Consider the following 15,864-nt stretch of genomic DNA (forward strand, 5'->3'; position numbering starts at 1 on the left):
GTCTTTGCCAAAAAATTCTAAATGAGGTCAAAAAGGATTGGACATGACTAAACAATTTTTTATCCCTAGCATCTGGCAGAGATCCTGACAGCAGGCACTTGATAAATGATTGATTGATTTCTCTTACCACCATCAGCTAAAATGTGGCTCTCAGGGATGAAGGGGTGTGGTCTAGTGCTATATGAGAAGCAAGAGGACCTGAGCTTCAAATTCAGTTCTGCCTTTTACATACTCTATGACTTTGAGCAAATCATTGAAGGTCTCTGGGCTCAACTTCCTCTCTAAAATGGGGGTGTACAGACAAAAAACAATCATTTCTGAAGGCCTTATTGTGTTCCAGGCACTGCCCAAGAGCTGGGAATACAAGAAAAGATGAAATCAGTGACTGCCCTCAAGAGGTTTACTTTCTAATGCAGGAAGACAGCACACAAAAAAAGTGGACTAAAAGGGGGAGATAAGGTCGAGAAGTAAGCTGGAACAGAGCCATGCTGAGACTCCAGGGAGCCTGAAATATAGCTAGAGGAAGAGTGAAGCATGACCCATCTAGGTCCATCCCCAAAATGAAGGCCTTTGAAGAAACTCCCCAATTGGAGAAGGGTCCAGTGTGTCAAAAGGGTGTTCGAGGGTGAGAAGCCCCTGGAGCCACAGAGTTAGAAGAGTTAGAAGCCCAGCCAGGAGAGGAATCCCTTCAACTAAAGGACCTCCACAGACCCTTTCTGCTCCAAGTTTTTTATTTCTCCTGGTTTAGTTCAGGATTCCCCTTCTTCCATTTCGTGTGCCCAAGATGGGATGGGATTAGACAACAGGATTTTTACTAGTTCTTAAAGGAAAATAAGGGTAAAATGAGAACAATTTCCAGATTGGAGAACTAGAGTCACAAAGTTCAGATATTTGAGACCCAAGTTAAAATTCTGGCTAGGACATTTATTCACTGGGTGAATCTGCAAACCATTTACCTTTGTTGATTCCTTACCTGTAAAATATGGATAATAATAATTTCACAGGCAGCTCTCTAAGACTGTATTGCAGAGAAGAAGTTGTTTTTATTGGTAATAGAAATTCCTTACCACAAACATTCTACATTGATGACATCATAGGTTTGATCAAAATTATATACTCATATTAATTATCATTGCTATTGTTTCCCTACTTCACAGAATTGTCTTGGAAAAATAAATTTTGTAGACCTTAAATATAAAGTAAATGTGATATCATTGTTATTATTAGCAGGGGATAGCTAGAAGTAAAATTTTACATTGACTGCTATACAATAAATTACAATAATTATTTTGTTAGTAACATTTTGTACATAGAGAAGTGCCAGGCTACAATATACAAGGCTCCCTGCTAGACTCTTGAGGGATACAAAGCTTTAAAAAAAAACTCAGCCCAGTCCCTGCACCCAAGGATCATGTACTCTATTAGAAGATAAGATAATGTTCACAAATATGTATACAAAATGTACACAAATAATCATGATGCAAGGTAGGGAGCAGGGTGGAGAGTGGATAGAGTGATAGTCTTAGAATTAGGAAAACCTGGATTCAAGTCTTGCCTCTGACATAGACTGATTCTGTGATCATTGGAAAGTAACTAAACTAAATGGTCTCTAAGTTCCCTTCCATCTATAAATCAATGATCCTTTGAACTTAACTTTTCAGTATTCTAGATAACAAAATAATTGATAAGCACTTGCTATAACAATAAAAGCAGAAACTCACTCTCACCCCACCTTCCCCGTGAGCATAGGAAACTGCTAAACAAAGTGGAATAAGAGACTGGGGGAAAGATCAGTTAAGTGGCATCAGTTTGGGTGTGTAAGGAAAAGAAAGGTCCCATGTAGAATAGAAGAGAAGAGAATACATTCCAGGCAAGGGAGAAGACTTGCATTAATTCATAGGAGCTGGAGGCAAAAGGATAAAGTCAGCAGCATGCCTGGAATGTTGTATTCATGAAGGAGACTGATAGGAAATGAGGCTAAAAAGGCAAGTGAAAGCCATGATTGAGGACTTTGAATGCCAGGTTGAATCACTGATATTTTATTCTGATGGTAATGGAGTGGGGTCATCACACCTTCGAGGTATTACTATTCTTAGAGAAATACACAGAGCCTCCAGTCTTGATTCAGCACCATGGCCAGATGCCTCAGACTTTGTGCCCCCTCTCCCTAATCCCACCTAAATTTCATTCCTCTTCCAATTTACACCTGGTGCCTCTCTCACCAAACATCCAGGGTCACTGTTCTCCAATACTATTAGTCTTATTTTTCACAGGATCAGAGAATATCAGAACCAGAAGGGATCTTATAGATTGGCTCATTTTACAGATGAAGAAGCAGAGGCCTAGGGTGGTTAAGTGACTTTCCCAATGCCACAAAAGTTATGAGTAGAAGTCAGAATTTGAACCCAGGAATTCTGACTTTAAATTCTCTGCTCTTTTCATCATAGCAGGCTGCCCCCTTACCATGCATGGTAACAGACAGTCACCATCTCTTCACAGTATCACATGCATGTACAAGTCTCTCCATCAGGACATTTTCATAGGCTCAGATATTCTTGAACCTCTTCTTGCTAACTCTGTTTTCTCTCCTTTCTCCTCAGCCCTACCTGCAGATGGCTTTGGAGGTCTAACATCGCCATCTTCCTGATCCTCATTCTCTCCTCGAATTCAATGCCTAGTTCGACCTTTAGGAGACAAATAAGTAGGTTCAGGGAAGACAATGCTCATCCCCTGCACTATTCCTGATGGAATTACCCAAGGACAGGTCACCTTGGATGTGGGTTGAGGACTGGACTTGCTCATGGACAGGGCAGATGGCCAGGAGGGCCCATAACCTATGAAGGGACACCAACAGAGAGAAATGTAATACACCATATACATGACAAGTGAGAAAGGACTAAATGAAACCTGAGGGGAAAGGTTGTTACTGCCCAAGTCAGAAACCAAAAGGTTTGAGTTTGATTCCTAGAATCAGAGTCACAATTAGGTAGAATTTCATCCAGTGAAAATTGGGGAGAGGATGGAATGGCGAAGCACACTTGAAACAAAAGACCACCCAAGTCAGGGAGAATTAGAGTGACACAGGGCCTTCCCGCTGCCAAGAGAGGGTAAACTGCCACCCAGAGAGACATGCAGCACAACTGTATTCCATTCCTCTAGGAGGGGAATGGCAAAGGCAGTGAATAAGCCTTTATATAACAATTACTATGTGCTAAGTGCTTTACAAATATATCATCCTCATGCGAACCCTTTTATCCTCATTTTACAAATGAGGAAACTGAGGCAAACAGAGGTTAGGGGTCACACAACTAGTAGAACTCAGGTCTTCCTGATTCTGGGCCCAATGCTCTATCTTGCCACCTCGCTGCACTTAAGCACCTAAGAAGCCCTGATGGTGGTCTCTATGGGGGTAAACCATGGAAGCAAGCTCTCCTACCATGTCAGTACCCTATCTCTCACCTCCTTGCATTTGCACTGGCTCTCTCCATGCTTGAGATACTGTCCCTCTTCTACTCTCTGGGTTTCCCTGCCTTGCTTCAAGACTCAGGTCAAAGTCCTACCTCTTGTCAGAGAAAGCTTTTCCTGCCTCCACTAGCCCTAAGCAGTTAGTGCCTTCCCCTTTCAGATTATCTTCCTTTATCCTGTTTATATCTCATTTCTATGTAGTTGTTTGCATGTTCCATTAGACTGGAAGCCCCTTGAGGCTTTTTTTGTATCTCCAGTACTTAGCTTAGTGCCTGGCAGAGAGATGTTCAGTCATTTCAGTTGTGTCTAACTCTTAATGATCCCATTTGGAATTTTCTTGGCAAAGATACTGGAGTAGTTTGCCATTTCCTTCCCCAGCTCATTTTACAGGTGAGGAAACTGAGGCAAGCAGGGGTATATGACTTGCTCATGGTCACATAGCTAGGAATTGTCTGACGCCAGATTTGAACTCATGAAAATGAGTCCCCCTGACTTCAAGCCTCAGACTCTATCCACTGCATCACCTAGCTGCCATCTGGCAGAAAGTTAACACTTAAAAAATGCTTCTTGATTGGCTGACTGATTGGAAATGAGGCAGTAGATAGAGTGTCAGATTTGATGTCAGGAAGACCTGAGTTCAAATCCTGCCTCAGATATTTACTAGCTGTGGGAGTTGCCCTGAACAACTCATTTAACCTCTCTGTGCCCATTTCCTTGTCCATAAAATTAAGGGGTTGCACTCAATCTCCTCTTAAGTTGCTTTCAACTTTAACCTTATGAATCTCTGAGGGACCCAATGCTAATTCCAGTTCTACTAAGAATCACCTCTCATTGGTCCTATGACCTAAGTAAATCATTTTTCTTCTGTAAAATAGGAATAATGTCAGTGAGTTAGTTGGGTTGAGTGAGTTTTTCCAAGTTTTTTGTGAGAACAATACTTTGGGTTTTTTTCATTTAATTTTAATTTTAATTTCAGTTTTTTTCCCTTCCCTTACCTCCCTCCCTACCCAGTGAGGAGGCAAAAATACAATACCCGTTATACATATAAAGTCACATAAAGCAAATTTCTCCATTAGCCATGTTCCAAATAAAGATAGAAATAAAAAAGTTTTACATATGCATCTGTCTGCACTCTGAGTCTATCAGTTCCCTCTCTCAAAGTGCACAGTAATTATCATCATAAGTCTTTTGGAATTATTGTGAAGCATTATATCAGTCAGAGTTACTGAATCTCCCACAGTTGATTATCCTTACAATATTTCTGTTACTATAGAAATTTTTCCCCTGATTCTTCTCACTTCAGTTTGTATTGGTTCATTCAAGTCTTCTAAAGTTTTTCTGAAATATCCCCTTCATCATTATAACAACACAACAGTATTCCATCACATTTATATACCATAACTCATTTAGTCACTCCCCAAATAATGGGCATCCCCTCGATTTCCAATTCTTTGCCATCACAAATAGTACTATAAAAATTTTCATAAGCATGAGTCCTTTCTATTTGGGGTATAGACCTAGCACTGATATTGTTAAGTGAGAAGGTGTGCATGGGTTTGTAGACTTTTGGCATAGCTCCAAATTGCTCTCCACAATGGTTGGACTAGTTCACAGCTTCACCAACAGCTCATTACTGTCCCTATTTTCCCACATTCCTTCCAGGAACTGTCATTTTTCTGTTTTCTGTCATCTTAGTCAATCTTATGGGTGGGAGGAAATGCTACCTCAGAGTTGTATTAGTTTGCATTTCTCTAGTTAATAGTGATTTAGAGAATTTTTGTATGCCTATAGATTACTTTGATTTCTTATTTAAGACTGCCTGTTTGTATCCTTTGACCATTTATCAATTGAGGAATGGTTCTTATTTTTATAAATTTGACTCAGTTCCCTATATATTTGAGACATGAAGCCTTTATCAGAGAAACTTGCTCTAAAGATATCACCCCGTTTTCTGATTTTCTTCTCATTTTAACTGCATTGGTTTTGTAAATACAAGAACATTTTGATTTTATGCAATCAAAATTAGCCATTTTATTTTTTGTGAACCTCTCTCTCTCTTCTTTCATCATGAACTCTTTTCCTAACCATAGATCTGACAAGTAATTTCTTCCGTACTCTAGTAATTTACTTATGGTATCATCCTTTATATCTAAATCATGTAACCATTTTGAACGTATCTTGGTATATAGTGTGAGTGTTTGTCTATGCTTAGTTTCTGCCAGACTACTTTCCAGTTTTCCTAGATTTTGTCAAATAGTGAATTCTTGACCCAGAAACTGGGATCTTTGGACTTATCCAACATTCAGTTAGTGTGCTCATTTGTTTGTGTATATTGTGTACCTAATCTGCCCCATTGATTCAACTGTTGTATTTTTATCCACTACCAAATTGTTTTGATGATTTCAATTTTATAGTATAGTTTGAGATCTGCTACTTCTAGACCCCTTTCATTAACATGCTTTTCCACTGATTCCTTTGCTATTCTTGACCTTTTATTCCTCCAGAAGAATTTTTTCTAGCTCTATAACATAATTCTCTGATAATTTGATTGGTATGACACTGAATAAGTAAATTAATTTAGAAAGTATTGTCATTTTACTATAGTTGTTTGGCCCAGTTATGAGCAATTAAAATTTCTCCAGTTGTTTAGATCTTTATTTGTGTGAAGAGTGTTTTTTAATTATGTTCACATAAAAAGGATCAAACACCCTTCATCAAATGCAATTTTTATTGCATGATGGTCAGAAAAAGATGCATTCAACATTTCTCCTTTTCTGAATTTGTTGATGAGGGTTTTGTGCTCTAATACCTGGTCAATTTTTGTAAAAGTGCCATGCACAGTTGAAAAATAGATATACTCCTTTCTTTTCCCTTTCAATATTCTCCAGAGCTCCAACACATCTAACTTTTCTAAAATTCTATTTATCTCCTTAACGCCTTTGTTTTTAATGATTAGATTTATCTGAGTATGAGATGGGTAAATTGAGGTGCACCACTAGTATAGTTTTACTGTTTATTTCCTCCTATGTTTCATTTAACTTTTCCTTTAAAAATTTGATTGCTATCAGTATTGATATTATTTTATGATCTGTGGTACCTTTAAGAAAAATGTAGTTTCTATGATTATCTTTTAATTAGATTTATTTTGCTTTTGCTGAGATCATAATTTATACCCCTACCTTTTTTTCTTACTTCAGGTGAAGGATAATAGATTCTACTCTAGCCTCTTACTTTAACTCTCTGTGTACTTTTCTATTTCAAGTGTGTTTCATGAAAACAATATGTTACTGGCTTCTGGTTTCTAATCCGTTCTTTTATCCCCTTCCATTTTATGAGTGAGTTCATCCCATTCACATTCACAAATGTGAGTGCTAACTGTGTATTCCTCTCCACCCTGTCATTTTAGATTTAGCCTTCTTTTTTTTTATTCTGTCCCCTCCTCAAGAGTCTGCTTTGCTTCTGACCATTGCCTCCCTTACTCTATCCTCTTTTTTATCCCCCATCCTTTGTCTGGGTCCCTTTCCCTCCTACTTCCTTACTAGGTAAGAGGAAATTCTCTACTCAGCTGTGTGTATGTTGATTTTTCCCTCTTTGAACCAGTTGCCTGCTCTCATCCTCCATTTTACCTTCCATGGTATAAACTCTTCCTTGCGCACCTTATTTATGTATGAAAATTTCCCCATTCTTCCTCTCCTTTCCCCCTTCTCTCCATTCATGCTCTTTTTGTCTCCCTTCCATTATTATTTGAGGTCATCCCAACATAATAGCTTCATGCTCATGCACTCTAAGTAGACTGCCTCTAACTATCCTAGTGATGATAAAGTTCTTAGTTACTACATGTATCCAATTCCCATATAGGAATACAAACAGTTTAACCTTGTTTAGCTCTTTTTGATTTCTCACTCATGTTTACCTTTTTATGCTTCTCTTGAGTCTTGTGTTTGAACGTCAAAATTTCTACTCAGTTCTGGTCTTTTCATGAGGAATGCTTTAAAGTCCTCTGTTTCATTAAATATCCATTTTTGCCTTGTAGGATTATACTTCATTTTACTGGGTAGGTTATTCTATGCCTTCTGGAAAATCATATTTCCAAACCCTCCATTTCTTTAAGTGGTAACCACTAAATCTTATGTGATTCTGACTGTGACTCTAAGGTATTTGGATTGTTTCTTTCTGGTTACTTTCAGTCTTTCCTCCTTAACCTGAGAGTTCTGGATTTAGGTCATAATATTCCTGGGAGTTTTTATTTGGGGATTTCTTTCAGAAAGTGATCAATGGATTCTTTCAATTTCTGCTTTGCTTTCTGGTTCTAAGATATCTGGCCAGTTTTCCTTTGTAATTTCTTCACACATAATGTCCAGGCTCTTTTTTGTTCAAGTAGTCTAACAATTTTTAAGTTATCTCTTCTCAATCTATTTTCCAGATCAGGAGGATCCCATGGCTTGAGTCTGGAACTATGAGAGGTTGACATTGTTGCTCTTGTTGGTCCTTGGACCACTGGGTGGCCCAAGACCTATTATAGGAGCAAGGATTCTATCTTGGGCTGGATCAATCAACATTTGCTAAGCACTGAGCATGAGCCAGGCACTGTGCTAAATGCTGAGTATACAAAAAGAAGCAAAAGACAGTCCTGCCCTCAAGGAGTTTACAATCTAATGGTCTTTTCTTCTCCACCCATCCCCTACTCCCAGAAGTGCTCCTCCAACACACCCAAGATGGATTGACATCTCTGAAAGAAAGAAACAAAGTTCCTCAAAACTCCCCAAGATCCAACTAGGTAGTTCATGGGAGAGGGCAAGGAGATTATCCTTCCCCACCTCCATTTCTAGTACTCATTGTCTATGTCTACTATTAGTCCCTAATAGTCCTGACAATTTCATGTTCTAAGATTTCTTCCAGTTCTGACGTTCTGTGTTCATAAGATCATAGTTACCTTAAGAGTCATATCATCCAACTCTTTCATTTTATAAGTAAGGAAGCTGAGACCCAGTGATTTTCCCAAAATCACAGTTAGTAAATGGCAAAAATCAGGTTTCGAATCAGAACCTCTAACCCCAAATTCAATGGTTGTTCTTCTGTATCACACTGCCCCTTCAAAGATCTCTCCCAGTTCTGATCTAATCTAGTCTAATCTTTTTGGTCATCTAATCTTCTCTCCCTAATGTACTTGAGAACCTACCGAGAAGCCGGGAAAATGTCCACACCAAAATATAACATGTGATTTTATCGAAAAACATCAGTGTCGCATCGATTTCCACTGCAAGCAAAACAAGAAGTGCTGCTTTTACAGCTGTGGGCAGAAATGCATAGACCCAAAGGCAGGTAAAGAGAGGCCCTGAATGGGACTTGTTCCAGGTTTTCTCCTCACAGATTTTTGTTTCTGTCTGTTGTTACCCTCCCTTCTTTCCAGAAGAGGATCGATGACATCGGGAGGGTGATGTCTTGACTTGGCAAGTGAATTGGATGTGAGTAAGGCAGGGCTGTGCAAAGTCACCAGCCTCTAGGGGCAAAGCTTGGATGCTTTGCACTCAGCTGGCCCCAGAAAGCCTGAGGATGCTGAGCTAGTGAGTTCCAGGGCTAAGACAACTGATTTTTTCAGACTCCTTAACCTGAACGGTCAGCAAACCTTCCAGTCATACAGCTCAGCAGTGTCTGCAACATCCATGCATGTGTCATCATGGAAACTTGGAGTAAAAAAAAGCCACAAACAAATTCCAGTTATTCCTTTGCCACATATGCTGTAAATCAGAGTGTCCCTGTACCTCCTATTTGGGGAATGTTTTATACCGTTACTTACTCAACACCTCAGTAAATACCTATCCTTAAGAAGGCAAAAAAAATAAATCTGGGTTCAAATGATGACTGTTAGCATGGACAATTCTCCAAGCCTCAGGTCTCTCATCCATAAAATGAAGGGGTTGTTACATGGTAAGCATTTATTAAAGGCATATAAAATTATATACAGTTACCAAATATATATGTGTATATGTATGCACATAAAGTACATATTTATTCTCTCCAGTGAATAATGGACATTAAGTGACTAACGTTTGAGGGGTTTTTTAAGCTCTTGAAATTAGATATTAAGGATCAAAACATAGACCAGAATATATCTCCCTGATAAAGACAGAAAGGATCCTTGGAAACATCTTTTTCTATACCCTGATCCTTCTGATGCAAAAACTAAGATTCAGAAATGGAGAATCTTTGCCAAAATTACTTTACTGGTATCTTTCCTCACTAACTTTGTTGATGGAAGGAGATACTGATTTCTTTAAGAGGAAGGAAAGAAGTTTTTATTAAGAACCTACTATGTTCTTGATCATCAAAACTCCAGGAGGCAGACGCTATTATTGTCCTCATTTTACCATTAAGGAAACCGAGGTAGGCAGAGGTTAAGGAATTTGCCCAGGGTCACACTGGTATTAAGTGTCTGAGACTGGATTTGAACTTGTGTCTGTCTCTAGCACTAACACTTTATCCTAAGTAACAGCTAGAGAGTCCTAGGAAGGATAGGTCTAGAAGTCAAGAGATATGACTCAAAGTCTTCTCCCCACCTCTTATGATATGACTCAGATGAGATTCTTAATCTCTTTAAGCCTGAGTTTCTCTTCCATCAAATAAATAAATAAATAAATGATACCTGTCTTGCTAGTCTCCCAGGTTTGTATGCCTTAAATGAGACCATGAATATAAAACGACTTTCTTGATAACATAAGCAGTTATTATATATTATAATTATAATATGATTTATATGCAATTACTGTTTTTATGATTATTCATTTTTCTATTCATTTCTGAAAACTGAACAGAGTCCCTTGTGTCATGTTGGCTGCTGTCACCTGCCTCTACAAAATGAGATTATTTAACTAGATGACCCTCAAGGTCCCTTTGGATGGTCCAAATAACCCTTTCTGTTTGCTGGGTATTTTCAGCTTCATTTCAAAGGTCGTCTGTTATTCTACCCAATCTCCATGAGACATCAGCAAGAGAAGACAGAGAGAAAGACAAATATAAACCTATAGGTTAATATCAACCCTCAATTTATATGGAGATCTGGAGAGGGAAAGGGATTTGCTTGAGACCATAGGTGTAGGGAGTGGCAGAACCCAAATCTCTCAATTCCCAAGCCTCAGTACCACAGCCCTGGCTTGAGACTGGGCAGCCATAGCAAGGACACAGAAGAGAGGAATCTGCTCCCATTCTTTCTCCTTCCTTTTCTATCCTCTACCCAGATTTATGTGAGATGACACCAGAAGTGGGACCCTGTAATGAGTTTTACTTACGCTGGTTCTACAGCATAGAGGCACGTACCTGTAAATATTTCTTCTACAGTGGATGCAAAGGGAATGGCAACAGTTTTCCCAGCAAGAAAAGCTGTGAGGAGACCTGTGGTGGGACAGGTGAGAGGCCAAGCTTGGTGGACCCATGACTGAGGGGCTGATCATGGGAATAAAGGGAAGAGACTCCCTTCATCTTTCAAGACACCATCAAGGTCGCCTGCTTCAAGGGTTTTCAGCCTTTTTGTTGTGATAGGCTATCTTGGCAGTCTGGAGAACAGGAACACCTTAGAATACTGGTGTCTTCATTTTAATTCATTACTTAAGGATGTGCTCGATTTCAGCTAGAAGTTATTTAAATGAAGATGTGATTTTTTTGCCATCCAAGTTCACAGACCACCAGAAATCTATTTGATGCCTTGCTAGTCTAGGTTGATTCTTTTATAAAAGGGAAAAGCTGAGGCCCAGAGAGAGGAAAATTTTTTGACTGAGGTCATACAGTTTGTAAATGGCAGATGTTGGTTTAGAACTTGGGACTCCTTGTGCTATTTTAACTTCTGGCAGGGCATCTTCCTCTGACACTGGGTCTCCTTGATGCATCCCTCCTCTCTGAGAAGGTTTGCTACAGTTCTGTCCAAGTCTTTTCCTTCCCTCCAATGGAAGATGCAAGGCCAGGAAAGAGGATTAAGCTGGAAAAAGAGGATTAGGGGAGATTAGAAACCAGATTGAGACAGTATATGGGAAGGAAAAAGAAAGACTGGTTACTGCCTACATTTAGTTAGCTGATTATATTCAGAGCCTGATCTTGGTCACAATGGGGAGCAGAGTACCAAGGACATAGAAGAGACAGAATTCTGTAATCACATATAATAATACCCATAGGTTTAGAAAAAGAATAGGGGAGTGAATTAAAGGAGGGAAGATGTCTTAGAGACAGGTTTAGGCCATGCTTTGAAGGAAGAGAGTGATGTTATTTTGGTGACATAAATTTAGGTGGGAAGCAGAGGGGGCAACATCTAATGGGGAGTGTCCGTGTCCTCTCTTGCAGTAAAGAAAGGATCATGTCCACCCTTCCCCTTCAAAGGCATTACAAACTGTTCTGCGACCTGTCAGAAAGACAAGGACTGTCCTAAGGAAAACAAATGCTGTAATTCTAGTTGTGGCTTGGTGTGTACACCACCCTGGGAAGGTAAGATCTGGGGGTAGGATTTGTTCCTCAAAGATAGCCAGACACATGGCCAGAATTAAAGATTCGGGCTGGCCCTGAGCAAAGATTCCCAGCTATGCCAGTTGGTCATAAACAGTATCTAATCTTAGAGTGGAAGGGAAACAATTAATCTCATTTTGCTGATGAGGACACTCTCTGACTTTTAGAGATTGTCTCAGTTTGGTTTAAAGGGTCACCAGAGGACTAGTCAAATTTTGGAGCCAATTACTGGCCACCCTTTAATTCGTCCAGGCTTAATTAAAGGTCAATTGATGCTGCTACAAGATGTGTGACCCTTGGCAGCAGAGAAGAGAGTCAACCATGTATTCAAGAAAGAATTATTCTTAGAGGAAGAAATTGAATTACATAGAAGAGCAGGATTATAGAGATCAGCAGAGAAACATTCTTAACAGAGACACCACACTCAGTTAGGACATAAGAAGAGGCAGGATTTCAAGATCTTACAACATCTGAGACGAGACCTGCATCACCTTGACACATATTTCCCTAAGTGTATTCTTCTTTACTAGTACACATATGCTCACTCTTCTTACTGATGCTGTGTATATCTGTGGGAGAGTATACCCCAGGTTTACAAAGGGAATGTTTTGTAGCTTTTATTCCTATGATTCCATTACAGTAAATACCTTTTTTAAGGTAATTGTGTCAATAACTGACTATTAAAGGTGAAAGCCTGTGCACTGTTTAAGACCACTGAGGGCTGAGTTCTAGGCCTAATCATGGAGTTGTCTGCTTGCTTGTGTTGCTATACAGTTAAGCCCTGGGACTGTCCACCTCAGCCATCCTTTTGCAAGACGATTAAGAAACCCCTGTGTCAGAAGGATGAAGAATGTGGATGGAATGAAAAGTGCTGTCCTAATTGTGGCTTGACATGCATTAAAAGTTAGTAATGAATGAGGTTGGGGAAGGAGGGAGAAAGGGGAGGTGAATGCCCTTGGGGATAGTGCCAAGTTCCCCTCCTGACTTGCTACCTGACTGTGGGCTCTCAGCTGGGAGTGAAAGGAAGGGCTTGAGGATGGCCAAAGGAACCAAGCTCAGAGAAAAGAAAGATGGGGTAAATTTTCTTTTAGTTAGAAAGGCTAGAGCACGTTGCTACCAGGATCTGTAACAAAAGCTACCCTGGGTTAGGAGAATTTCCCCTTCATCAACCACATCCTCCACTAGAGTTGCAGGAAAATGAGCCAATTCCAAGGCCTTCACAGAAGCCCCTGGACTTGGGGATGTTGCTGTGAACACCATTGCTATGTAGCTCCTGGATCTTAGGATGTAGGGCAGAGATTCTTCATCTATTTTGTGTTATAGATCCCTGACTATCTTGTCCATTCTACTGAGCCTGATTTGTCTTTGAATGTTTTTAACTTCATAAAATAGAATATATAAAATTACAAAATAATGTCATTTAATAAACATTAGGCAAAGACATAAAGACATTTAGTAGACAAAGACATAAAATAATGTCTAATATTGAAATGCAGTTGTGAAAATATTTTGTTAAAAATTCATGGACCCCAGGTTAGAGCTTAACCTGACTTTGGAGATTATCACCATAATTTACAAATAAGGAAACTGAGGCCCAGAGAGTTTAAATAGCCTTCTTGAGATCATATTGGAAGTACATAGTAATAAAGATAACGATGATGTTACCTAACACTTCTATAATGCTTTCAGATTTACCAAGGCTTTACATATGTTATCTCATTTGATTTAGAGTAGAAGACTTAACCCAAGTCCTTCTGATGTAGATGTCATGATGGCTTTCAACTACTGGCCTGTACTGGCTGAACTTTTGACTGAAAAAGACCCAAATGAGAAAAGAACTTCAAACATGAATAAGAAGGAATCCTTTCTAATCCCTGGGAAGGGCCTGACTTCTAGGATATCATCTTTCATGCCTTTTCAGGCTATCTCCAATTCTGTCCTCCATATGTTATAAAATACTCTCTATCCTCCAGAACTCCCTACCCACCTCCTTCAGGGTCTTCCATTTTCCTTTTAGTTGGAATGTTTTCTCTCTTCTGTGTCTGTTAAAATTCTATCTGTCCTTCAATTTCCAACACCAATGCTCTCTCCTCCATGAAGCCTTCCTTGCTCCCCTTAGTAAGTAATGACTTTCGCTGGCATCTCACTTTGTTTGTTCTCCATATCATATTAATCATGTAATATTAGGTGACAAGAAGCATAGCATGGTGAACAGAAACCTGACCTTGGTGTCTCCAAGACATGGGTTGGTGAATGGCTCTGTAAACCTGGGCAGATCTTTGTGTTCTAGACTAGTGCTGTCAAACTCAAATAGAAATGGGGACCATTAAGCCATACATGAGGATTCCTGCAGGCCACATAATGACTTAGAAAATTACAGATAAACACCATCTACATTTTATTGAATTTCTACTTATTTTGTTACATATTTTTCAAGATGCCCATCAATTGGGAAACAGCTGAACAAATCATGGCATATACTGTGATGAAATACTATTGTGCTATAAGAAACGGTGAGCAGGATGGTTTCAGAAAAGCCTGGAAAGACTTATATGAACTGATGCAAAGTAAAGTGAACAGAACCCAAAGAACATTGTACACTGTTAACAGCAATATTGTAAGGATGATCAAATGTGACTTAGCTCCTCTGATAAAGAATGATCCAAGACATTTCCAAAGGTCCCATCGTAAAAAATGCTATCTCCTTCTAGAAAGAGAACTAATAAACTCTGAGTGTCAGATTAAAGCTTGCTTTTTTCATTTTATTTGTTTCTTGCTTTTATTGGGTTTTTTGCAAAAAGCTAATATGAAAATATGTTTTTCATGATTTCCCATGTATAGTTGATATCATATTGTTTACCATCTCAATAAGTGGAGGAGGGGCAAGAGAATTTGGAAGTTAAATTTTTAAATGAGTGTTAAAAATAAATTAATGAATATAAAGAAAATTTCCAATTAAATTATAATCTGGTCTGGGCTGCACTTGGAAGAGTTGTGGCTTCATGTTTGACTCCTCTGCTCTAGGCAATTCTCTCAGATTATAAATTGCAGAGAAGTTGCTGACTTGCATTGATAAAGTGAATCTCCTTATCCAGGAGTTCCCTGAACAATTGAAATTGTAGGTCTGGTCTCTATCCCTATACCTGATATTAAATTTCATGGCTTTCTGGGTTGATTTCTCATCCTCCTTAGGATCTAAGAAATGATTGAGAGAAAGGAGAAAAGAGATGAAAGAAGTGAAAATCAGTCTTAGAGTAGACAGAAAGGAAGATGATAATAATAACTCATTTATTTAGTGCTTTGAGTTTTTACAAAGTTTTGCCCTCATGGGAGCCCTCTCAGTAAGGCAGTATGAGAATTATCCTCTATGGTTTACCCAGTCATAAACTTTAGTATATGACTTTGGCATATGAAACTCATAGGCTATAGATCAATTAGAGGGAGTGTGTGAGGCCACACAGTGAATCCCAGTGATTCGGGAGTATAAGATCAGATAGGACCTTAGAGATTGTCTAGACCAATGCTTTCATTCTACAATTGAAGAAACTGAGCCCCAGAAATGTTAAATGATTTGGTCAAGATCACACAACTAATAAGTGTCAGAGGTGGGATGACTGCAAACCAGCCCTCTGAGAATCCATGAGCTGTGGAAAACCATATCAGCACTCTTGTAACACGACTCAACATAATAATTAAAAAAGTAAATAAGTATCAGAGTCAGAGACAGAAACAAAACATTTGGAGCTAGGGGAAAATGGCATGTTTTACACATTATAAATTCGTATTTTTCCATTAAAAGTATGGCTACATTCACAGTAACCTTTTGTCCTTATGATCTTTCAATTCATACATACAGAAAATACAAGTGGGGCAGCTAGGTGATAAAGCAGCTGGAGAACTTGGCTTGAAATC

The 15,864-nt window shown here is 39.0% G+C and overlaps 1 protein-coding gene across 1 annotated transcript; it reads left to right on the forward strand.

The window, feature by feature from the left end:
- The first annotated feature begins 560 nt into the window (after positions 1-560).
- On the forward strand, positions 561-12,860 carry LOC140520015 (WAP four-disulfide core domain protein 8-like). The gene is made up of 6 exons (XM_072633615.1): positions 561-625; positions 2,601-2,701; positions 8,638-8,787; positions 10,701-10,868; positions 11,794-11,934; positions 12,727-12,860. The coding sequence occupies exons 1-6, from the start codon at positions 561-563 to the stop codon at positions 12,858-12,860; spliced, it is 759 nt and encodes a 252-aa protein (XP_072489716.1).
- The last annotated feature ends 3,004 nt before the right edge of the window (positions 12,861-15,864 follow it).

The sequence above is a fragment of the Notamacropus eugenii genome, chromosome 1 (genome assembly GCF_028372415.1).
Source record: "Notamacropus eugenii isolate mMacEug1 chromosome 1, mMacEug1.pri_v2, whole genome shotgun sequence".
Taxonomy (NCBI): domain Eukaryota; kingdom Metazoa; phylum Chordata; class Mammalia; order Diprotodontia; family Macropodidae; genus Notamacropus; species Notamacropus eugenii.

What these genes read in the sequence shown, in the direction of transcription:
- LOC140520015 (XM_072633615.1), top strand. Translation starts at nt 561, where the DNA reads ATGAAGGCCTTTGAAGAAACTCCCCAATTGGAGAAGGGTCCAGTGTGT. An exon ending in GGAGACCTGTGGTGGGACAG is followed by an intron (nt 10,869 to 11,793) that starts GTGAGAGGCCAA and finishes CCTCTCTTGCAG; the next exon opens with TAAAGAAAGGATCATGTCCA. An exon ending in GTGTACACCACCCTGGGAAG is followed by an intron (nt 11,935 to 12,726) that starts GTAAGATCTGGG and finishes GTTGCTATACAG; the next exon opens with TTAAGCCCTGGGACTGTCCA.